Source organism: Cibotium barometz, chromosome 53, assembly GCF_041138505.1.
Source record: "Cibotium barometz isolate CiBa-2024 chromosome 53, ASM4113850v1, whole genome shotgun sequence".
NCBI classification, from domain to species: Eukaryota; Viridiplantae; Streptophyta; class Polypodiopsida; order Cyatheales; family Cibotiaceae; genus Cibotium; species Cibotium barometz.
In genome coordinates, this window is record NC_141098.1 from 39,980,788 (window position 1) to 39,990,826 (window position 10,039).

General features: G+C 43.6%; 1 protein-coding gene across 3 annotated transcripts; it reads left to right on the forward strand.

Moving 5' to 3' along the window:
* The first annotated feature begins 2,113 nt into the window (after positions 1-2,113).
* LOC147608626 (homeobox-leucine zipper protein HOX32-like) lies at positions 2,114-8,984 on the forward strand. Of its 3 annotated transcripts, none has more exons than XM_086789070.1 (18): positions 2,114-2,757; positions 3,300-3,486; positions 3,713-3,810; positions 3,922-4,012; positions 4,138-4,233; positions 4,387-4,500; positions 4,730-4,813; positions 5,478-5,633; positions 5,730-5,804; positions 5,909-6,015; positions 6,099-6,294; positions 6,616-6,792; positions 6,875-6,955; positions 7,234-7,371; positions 7,476-7,801; positions 7,938-8,043; positions 8,130-8,279; positions 8,563-8,984. In XM_086789070.1, the coding sequence occupies exons 1-18, from the start codon at positions 2,549-2,551 to the stop codon at positions 8,698-8,700; spliced, it is 2,529 nt and encodes an 842-aa protein (XP_086645196.1). In that variant the 5' UTR covers positions 2,114-2,548; the 3' UTR covers positions 8,701-8,984. The 3 variants fall into 3 exon arrangements, with proteins under 3 accessions (XP_086645196.1, XP_086645195.1, XP_086645197.1); XM_086789069.1 differs by having other exon boundaries at positions 2,203-2,757; positions 3,300-3,498; XM_086789071.1 differs by lacking the exons at positions 8,130-8,279; positions 8,563-8,984 and having other exon boundaries at positions 2,203-2,757; positions 3,300-3,498; positions 7,476-7,827.
* The last annotated feature ends 1,055 nt before the right edge of the window (positions 8,985-10,039 follow it).

Genomic DNA, 10,039 nt, shown 5'->3' on the forward strand with positions numbered 1-10,039 from the left:
TGTTCAAATTACTACGCAACCATATATGTACTACTACAAGTAGGGGGCGTTTAATTGCATCGACTATCATATATATGTTTATATATTATAGCTTTACAAACCAAAATTATTAGAAATAAAAAAAGTTGTACCCAAAAAATGAGGGCTAAAAGGTTTTCATGGCTATGAACACAGTCTCCACTAGGCCTTCCCCCTTGTGGTGGCCAATAGTTTAGAACAATGGCTACTTAAAAATGTTGTTTTCTATATCAAATTTTTAAAACCATTATTTGAAGTCTATTGTGATAGGTATGGATTTGCCGACTTCCACTTTAATAAAGGAGGGTATCGACACACACTAACAATGTAAATATCTTGGTAAGAGGAATGTTTTAGTCACATTTATTTGTGAGCTTTATGTTTAACTCTTGAGAGATCGTTGTATTAAGCTAAATATAGTAGAGGCTAAACTAGAGATCTATGCATATTTGGAAGAAAGCATAAGCATTCTATTTATTTATGTATCTAATTAAGCTAAATATAGTAATGGGCTAAACTAGAGCTCTATACATATTTGGAAGAAAGCATAAGCATTCTCTTTATTTATGTATCTAATTATTGCAAGTGTGCTAAACTTCTTCCATGCCTATTAACCTCTCATTTTCTACACCAAATCTTCCAAATGACATCTCTAAAGGTTGAAAAAACATGTAGCATAGTATTTTATTTCATAAGCATTCATAAGGCATTAGCCTTATGAAATAAGGCTAATGCCTCTTAGTTAAGGTAGATACTTTTCTCATCCTTGTTTTCAATAAGCATAAATCAAATTACAATGAAGAAGATGGAATTATGACTTTGATTCCTCTCTATTGGGACTAGGGGATGCCAATATGAGTTTATCATGTGTAGAAGGACATTAGTTTATCATGTGTAGAAAGGACATTAGTTGTATTATAGCCCATAATTTGGAGCTTAAAAAGAGGAGGGGAGGAATTCGAGAAGAGGACTAGAGAGCTCCTTGGAGAGTGTGTCAATGATAGCATCCACATTCACCATAGGACACCTTCATGAGAGCAGGGTAAAGGTGAAAGTGAATGTTGATCGGCAGAGCAGGCATGATAGAGGCCACTTCCAACAAGGGACCAAAGGTGGGTGGGGGGAGAGGTGAATGCAAGCCACCTAGATGTTGGGGGCCTGTGCATGACTTGGCATCAAAGAAAAGAAGCCCATGTGGAACCTAGATAGAAGGGGGAAAATAAGAGAAGCCTTGGAGGAATACATTTGATAATGATGCTATGGGATAAAGGATATAAAAATCCTAAAGGGTATGAAGTTTCAAGGGTATGGGGTAGCATGTTTAGATGGAAAATGAAACTAAAGTCTAAGGGTGTAAAGTGGAAATGTTGAAGCAAAGTCCAAGAAGGGGATCCTGTCATGCTTTGTGTGAACTTTGAAGGAGTTTGCAGAAGGGCATTATTACTGTCTTTTGGGGAATGTATTAGACAGTTTAGACTGCATGCTGCTTTTATGACAATACTTTCGGGTGAATGATGCTATGGAGAAAGGCCCAAGGACCCTTCCGGATTAGGCATGATTTAGCGGCTTTCAAGTTAAGCAAAGGGTTTAGCGGCTAGAGGTGATGGGTGCCATCATTAATTAGGAACCTTAATGAGGCTGATTGACTGAGGTAAGAGGCTCATCCCGAATTATTTATTAATGACACCCATCATACTTAAAGCTTTGCAAGCGTCAAGGTTTGTTGTGACAGTTGCATTGTTAATCATTATTAATCAGGAGATTAATGAGGGAGATGTACTAAGAGAAGGGTTAAGGCTAGATGTGACAATGGGCATGATTAAGAGGGTTAATGCGAGCTGATGAGCATTGAGCCCTCTAACTTTGGCGGCAGAGTTGACAGAGAGGCGTGCTGGCGGCCGCAAACATTGAATGAGTAGAAGTACAGGAATTGAAGAGTAGAGATCATGGCCGGTCGATTTGGCGGGAGGACGGCGGTACCCTGGCAGCGCAGCTAGCTGCTTCTGCTAAATTAAGCTAAAGTTTTAGAGATGGGCGCCATTGAGAGAGAGATGCCCTAGTTCATGTATGCATGGGTGGTGAATACGCATGCATGGGTGGATGGCTTTCCATGGCACCCATGGGCATGTGGCGAGGCCCGAGAGTCCCACCCCCGCCGTGGGAGGGGCCGAGGCCGGGGCCGGTACAGTCACTAGCAGTCTACTCCACTGTAGACTGCCTGCAAGTCTTCTCTCTCTAAAGCTAGTAGAGCTGCTTCGCAGTCCGCACTGCTGCTAACTGGCAGAGGACAAAGACCCTTTCTCTCTCTTCCTGTAAGAGCACTCCCCCATTTCTTGTCCAGTGCACAGTGCGTGCATACACCCTCCTTTCCCTTCGCATTTTTCCTCTTTGAGAGCTCTCATGAGCGCTAAAATGGTCCCTGCTATGTAGCCCTAATCCTCCAGTGAGCTTGCTTGTTTGCACTGTGCACTGTAGTGCAATTTGTGTAGTAGTTTCTAGTGTGTTTTTTGGGCTTCTTTTCCATGCTAGCATGGCGGTTTCTAAGGTTAAGGACGGGAGAGGCGCCGTGGACACTTGCAAGTATGTGCGATACACACAGGAGCAGGTGCAGGCGCTGGAGCGCCTCTACACAGACTGTCCAAATCCTAGCTCTTTCCGCCGTCTTCAGCTTCTTAAGGAGTGCCCAATTCTCTCCAAAATTGAGCCCAAGCAGATCAAAGTCTGGTTCCAGAATCGAAGGTAAGCGCCCTATCACACAGCTACCCTCTTTACGTTTTGGATTCGGAAGGGCTCTTGGCCTTTGTAGAAACATTTGGGGTTTCTAGAAGCTCCGGCTATGGTGGAATCGCATAAGCTCCTACGAACGAAAGGGTTTTTGCGCACTGGGTTGTCTTCTCAGAGCCTTCCTGTGTGCTTCAACAAGCCTCGCCTTCCTTGTCTTCTAGAAGCTCTCCGCTCTAGAAGAGTTTAATAGGCTTCTAGAAGCTTCCTCTTTTGGAGAGTTTGTCCTGCTGAATGTGCTTCTAGAAGCTAGTTGGCCTGCTGAGCTAGCTTGGTTCCCAGAAGTTCCTCTAAAGGAGGGTTTTACCTGCTGAGCAAGCTCAATGGGCTCCCCAAAGCTTTCTTGCTTCATGCAAAGAGCCATGCAATGAACCATCGCTTGGATTTAGAGAGATTTTTACATTGCACAAGCATGATGTGCTTCCAGAATGTGCGTAGTGACTTGGCCATGACAATGTGGGACTCCGGGATTTTCTTATCGTTCGCCTGTTTTTTTCTAGATGCCGAGACAAGCAGAGAACAGAAGCGACCCGCCTTGCAAACCTGAATGAGAAGCTGTCGGCCATGAATAGGGTCCTAGTGGAAGAAAATGAAAACTTGTCCAAGCAGGCTATCCAGTTGGTTCTTCAAAATCAGCAAATTCGAAAGCAGCTCAAGCAACTGCAGAGTGAGGATTTGCCTACCAAGGTAAAGGAGCAGGTATTTTCTGCTATTCTTTTTGTTGTGGTTGGTATTAGCAATGTACATTCCTCGCACCTTTTAATGTATGAAAGCATTGTTATGTCACCTTTTGCCTTGTGCACAGCTTGACAACATATGGGGTTAGTGGGGTTAGTACATGCTGTGTACGGGGTTGACGTAGGCAGCATATGGGGCTTAGCTCACGCACTTCTAACTTCTGTCTGTACATCAGAGTGGTGTTGCCTCCACAGAGAACAGCTCGGATTCTGTAGTAACAAATATGTTGCAACAGCCAACCTCTCATCTTCCCCATGATGCAGGTCCCCTTCGGTGAGTGGTCCCTTGTTGCCTGCCATTTAGAGTATGTCAAATTTTCAGTGAGAATTTGTAGTTCTGCCTTTGGGAGAAATTGTGATTCTACTCAGAGAGCTGTCTTTGCAGGCTAACTGCTATTGCAGAAGATACTTTAACTGAATTCCTGGCGAAAGCCACCGGGACTGCGGTGGAATGGATTCAGATGCCTGGAATGAAGGTGATTTTGGATGCTTCAATCTAATGCCTTCATGTTCATGCCTGGATCAGGGTTTGTAAGTGGTGGATGGAGTCCTCATTTTTGACAATCATTGTAATGCTGTCTTGATGGCCTTGTGTTGGCAGCCTGGTCCCGACTCTATTGGCATTGTTGCTGTCTCAGATGGCTGCAATGGAATAGCAGCACGAGCTTGCGGTCTTGTTGGGCTTGACCCTGCCAAGGTCGTTATACACCACGTCATCTTGTTAACGATGTCTTCAGTATTGTGGCTTATTTGTTGTCATGTATTGGAGGTATTTGGGAGAACAGTTCTAACAGCAACAATCTAAACCTTGGCTTAAAACATCCCTAAAACATTTGTCTTCCCCCTGCAGATTGTTGAGCTTTTGAAGAACCGTCCAATGTGGCTTTCAGATTGCCGTCGCATGGATGTGGTAGGAACTTTTACGACTGCTTCGGGTGGCCTGGTAGAGCTGCTGTATATGCAGGTAGTCTTGTTGGGCTTGATGTGAATTTGCAAGAGTTGGCATGTTTTTTTAGTTGAAGAGGATTGCATCACAAATGGTGGTATAAAGGAGGTTAAAATGTCATGACATTGTTCCCCTGGAAAGTGCTGGCCCATGCATTTACTTGTTGTGTCTATTCCATGCAATGCTACAGTTTGAAGTATTGGGTTTACCAGCACACCGGCCTCCTGATTGTCTTTGTTTGTTGCAGTTTTATGCCCCGACCACTCTTGCTCTTCCCAGGGATTTCTATACCTTGAGGTACACCACAGTCTTGGATGATCGTAATGTGGTGGTAAGTATGCAATGCCCCTAACAAGAGCTGCTCGCGGGATCTATGTTGAGGCTTTTTGGTCTTGATGATTGTCTTTGAACACCCATGTGAGATGTATTCAAGCACCATGCTTTGTAGGTTGTGGGTAGGCATTACAGACGTGGGTTCTTTCGACCTCGGAACTCAAATGCAGGGAGTCCCATTGTAGAAGCCTTCTAGCCTTATGCCTCTACTCTGCTGTCCACTTTTTCTCAGTGTTGTGCTAAATGCAGATTATGGCAGCAAGAGCCAATGTCAAGTAGGCATCTTGTAACTCTTAGTCTCTCACTCAAGTTTATCATTGCACCGAAGACCCCTCACAGTCGCTTTCTCTGGAGACAGGATGAATATGTAAAGGGAAATGCTTGTGGAGAGCTCGGAGTTGGCTGATTGTAAGTCCGGCAGTGAGGCTTCTTTTGACAAAATGACCCTATAGGCAGTTTGTGTGGAATGCAAACATTAAAACATGAGGAACCTCGGTAGAGTTATGGGTACATCTAGTCTACCTATTCATGGGGGATTTTTACATGCTTGAATTGGCTACCCAGTGTTCAGGATGGCCTGATAAGGTCTTTAAGTGAGCTTGATGAAAGTCATTCCTTTTTCTGATTGGATATCAATAGAATTTCTTGCTTGAATTTTTCAGGTTTGTGAAAGATCACTTCCCTCGTCACATGGTGAGCCTGTAGTACCACCTTCAGACCAATTCATTAGAGGAAAGATGTGGTCTAGTGGGTACCTGATCAGACCTTATGGATCTGTCGGATCTATTGTCTATCTTGTGGATCATATGGACTTGCAGGTAAAACATACCTAATAATGGTTGTTGAGTTTTGTTAAGGGAGCTTGTGTGTAGCCAGCTAGTACATGTCGGTGCCTGTTATCTGGTGTCATACAGCCTGAAACTGTGCCGGAGGTTTTACGACCATTATACGAGTCATCCTCAGTACTAGCACAGAAGGTGACAATGGGGGTAAGATGGCTTTCTTGGCCATTGCTAGGCCTTCTTCTGCTTTGAAGGTGCATCATGCGAGTGTCCTGGTTGTAAAGTTGGCCTTATTCTGAATGACTATGCAGGCTATGCGTTATCTGCGGACGGTTGCACAAGATGTGGATAATGAGTCTGTGCCTGGGCGTGGCCTTCAACCTGTTGTAATCAGAACTTTAATTCAGCGAATGGCTAGGTACATGCGTTTGATGGCTTTAATGCACTTTTGTTTACAGCAGTGTCGAAGTCAAGGATGACCCCAGCTGTTTACTTGTGCAGGGGCTTTAACGAAGCGGTCAACTGTCTGCCTGATGATGGCTGGTCCTCCATGGCAAGTGATGGAATGGATGATGTCACTATAGCTGTAAATGCCTACCCAAGTTCTCGTCTTTCTCAAGGACAGTTTCTACTGTGTGATAAGCTATTCTCTATTGGAGATGGGGTGCTATGTGCGAAAACTTCAATGCTGCTACAGGTTGGACTTTCTGCTGATATTCCTTTTGACATTAAAAAATATTTATTTTATTAAGAGATTTTAATTAAGTCCATATGCAGAAGCAAAACTGGTTTGCATTTGCATGTGGAACATTTGACTACCCGATGGATTGGCTGTGTGCATGTGCTTCTGTGCATGCATCAATGCCGTGTAGTATGGGCCTGGCCTTCATACATGGGGATGCAGAAGATGACTGCACTCAACTCGTTGATCGGGCCAAGTACATGCTACTCTTCATGTAGCTGCACCAAGTTGCTGGTCTGAAGCTATCTTCAAGATAACATTTGTGATTCTTTGCAGAATGTTCCCCCAGCTCTTTTGATACGTTTCCTTCGGGAGCACAGGTCAGAATGGGCAGAGCTGGACATATGTACAGACATAGCAGCTGCTTTGGGTCATGGAGCCCTAGTGTCACGACGGGGAAGCTCTTATGGCTCAGCTCCATTGTTACTTGCTCACTCTTTTGAGCAGCAGGAGGTCATATATAAAATTTTGTATGCGTATGGTTTCACCTAGTTTTGCCAGAAGTATGGTTTTACCAAGTTTTGGTTGTATGCAGCTTTTGGAGCTCTTACAAATGGAAAGCCCGAGTCTCTTCCAAGATGGAAATATCTATTCCAAAGACCACTTTCTGTTGCAGGTCAGTGTTCAAATTTTCCTTGAAGAATTGCCTAGTGGAGATCCCTTGGTTTGATTTTCAGGGTTGTACTCATGGCCCAAATTTTCCTTGAATAATTGCCTTGTGGAGATCCCTTGGCTTGATCTTCAGGGTTGTACTCATGCCCCAAGTGTGGAGTCCTGTGGAGTTGGGAGACGGTCATTGGCACTCTAGGCTGTAAAGTATTATGGTGGTTCAAGGGGATTTGTAGCAGTGTAAATGGTTTCCAATCTGACAGTTCTTCACTTGTCTTCTTGCAGCTATGCACAGGCTTGGATGAAGCAGCTGTAGGTGCATCTGCCCAACTTGTATTTGCCCCTGTTAGTGTCTCGGTTTCTGAGGACATGCCTCTTGTGCCGTCGGGTTTTCGGGTTGTTCCTTTGGATAGCAGCCTCATGGTATACAAGCCATCTTACTCCCACATACCCTTTAAGTGTCACCATATGTAGGTGAAATGGTTGTCTTTGCTCATAACTTGACATGGTGAGCCATTGAACTGTAGGATGAACATGATATGGCCAGAACCCTGGATTTGGCATCTGCTTTAGAGGGTGGAGGAGGGCGTGGGGTTGTGCCTTCCTCTGGTAATAAAAGCTACAATTGCCCCTCACGATCGGTTCTGACAATTGCTTTCCAATTCCCTTGTGAAGTCCATGGCTTTGAAAGTGTGGCAACCATGGCCCGAAAATATGTCCGAACAGTGGTTGCGTCTGTACTGCGAGTTGCCATGGCTTTAGCATCGAACCTTGGTCCGCCGGTTGAGCCAAAACAATCACCTGGAACCCCGGAGCTGCTGGTCCTTGTGCGAAGGATGCTACAGAGCTATCAGTATTGCACTCACTGAACTTCTCACAGTTGTGTAAAAGTGCATGCTGAAAGAGTGCCTTTCTGTTTTTTGTTGGAATCTAGTTGGAAGGCATGTTATACTCTACATCTTAATCAATCTCATTTTTGCAATCCACAGAGCACATTTTGGAGTAGAGCTTCTCAGAGGACATTCTGGGAACATTGATGCATTGTTCAAACTGCTGTGGCATCACCCTGATGCCATTTTCTGCTGCATTGTCAAGGTATGAAGCTACTGTTGCCTTTGTTATTTGACACAGAAGCAGGGTGATTTGTGTGCTGCTGACAGTTTGGACCTCTGAATGATCAGGCTTCCCCAGACATAATCTTTGCAAACCAGTCAGGCTTAGACATGTTGGAGACTACGTCAAGTGCATTACAACACTTGGACTGGATGAAGACACTGGATGAGAATGGGAAGAAATCCCTGTGTGCTGATTTTGCCGAAGTGATACAGCGGGTAAGTGCCCGTGTCTTGCCGTAATGCTAGATCATGGGCCACTTTCCTATCCACATTTGTGTTAAGTTTGCTGGATGGATTACCTACCTCCCTACTATGGTCTATATGTAAGGAATGTGGCTTCCCCTATGACAGTTGACTTGTATGGAATCAGACTAGCAACTGTCCATTGCAATTATGTTGGTGTGATCTGATTCTTATGTCAAAATAATTGGTCTTAATGTGTAGTCTGGATTTGATCATGAGACTAATCTCTCTACAACATTTGTTGATGTGCTGGCAGGGGTTTGCATATTTGCCTCGGGGAATTCGAATCTCTAGCACTGGCAGGCTAGCAACTTTTGAGCGGGCAGTTGCTTGGAAGGTTGACAGTGACACACTGCAATGCTTAGCTTTTATGTTTGTCAAGTGGTCCTTTTAGGATCAAAACAATGTCAATTGTCCATCCCTGAAAAAACCCATATACTTACTAGCAGTTTGTCTGACTTTTTTGAATTTCGTTGCGGTGCTAAGGATTTTGGCTTTTGGCTTTTGGAAGGCTTCAGTTGTGGTCTTTTTTTGGAAACTTTGGTTGTATGTCTACAACAGTTTCATAGAAACTTAAAGCACCTGAATTTTATACAGCTCACATTGGAATGTGAAAGTTTGTTTTGACATGTTTTCATCCAAAAATTCTTGCAACATGGTAAGCAATAGCTTTACCAAGATCTTGGTAAGTACACAAAGCATCATACAAGATTTGGTGAATGCTCTATCTGTGCAACTTGCTCTTTTGGAATTGGCCTTTTGGGCACATATGTTGTAGGTATACATGTGCAGGAAAGTAATTTGGTTGGATCTGAGTAGTTTGCACCTCTTTTCAAGAGCTTCAGGCTGTTGTTGCCGCAGGGGCCTAGTATTCTCTGTGATGTCTATTACATAGATGTAGCATCACATGTTGGCTGCTATGCATATTACTTTGCCTGATGCCGTTTTAGGGTATTCCCTCACAATCAAGCATTGAAAACTTTCTTGTCTATGGCCTAAATAGTGCTTACCCTGGTCATCGAGCGAATCTTTTTTCTTTCAGTGGTGTCAGAGCACTTGTGTCTTGTTCCATTTTTACTTATATGTTTTTTTTTGTTTTTTTCCCCAAAACTTGAGCTTCTTCTTGCTCACCAAGCTGCCATAGCTGGAGATCTTGCCATTAGAAAGCATTATAGAGCCATTAGGGTTAAGTATGGATCAAAACCGTAGTGTCCACCTTTTTTAGCCTATTTCTTCCATTTTCACAAAAAAGGGATGCCTCCTTCGTGTTATCTCTTGCAAGAATGCCATTGAAATCTTGGAAAGGCCTTGGTTGAGCTTTCTTGACCAATATGGGCCCTATTGAAAGAATACAACACACTATGCTTAAGGATTGAGGCTTCAACATTTTTTTTCGTCTCCAAGACGAGCTGAAAATTTTGGAAATTGTGGAGAGCAAGAGAAGGTTCATACCTTTTCAGGATTCGGTCATTGTTGAATATCTTGAACCTTTCATGAACATTATTGGTTATATCTCGCCATTTCACGTGTTTCTTTGCAAAGTTTTCATCAATCTTGAAACCCTAGCTTTCATAGCTTGAGGCTTTCAAATGTTGAGCCATCTGCTTCTTCTACATGCCTTTGGTGTTGCCAATGCTTGATTAGAGCACTCTAATGCAACATTGGAAGCATTATCTTGATTTTGAAACTTTCATAGGCCATTTCATGTGTGCTTAATCTTATCATTCACAAGC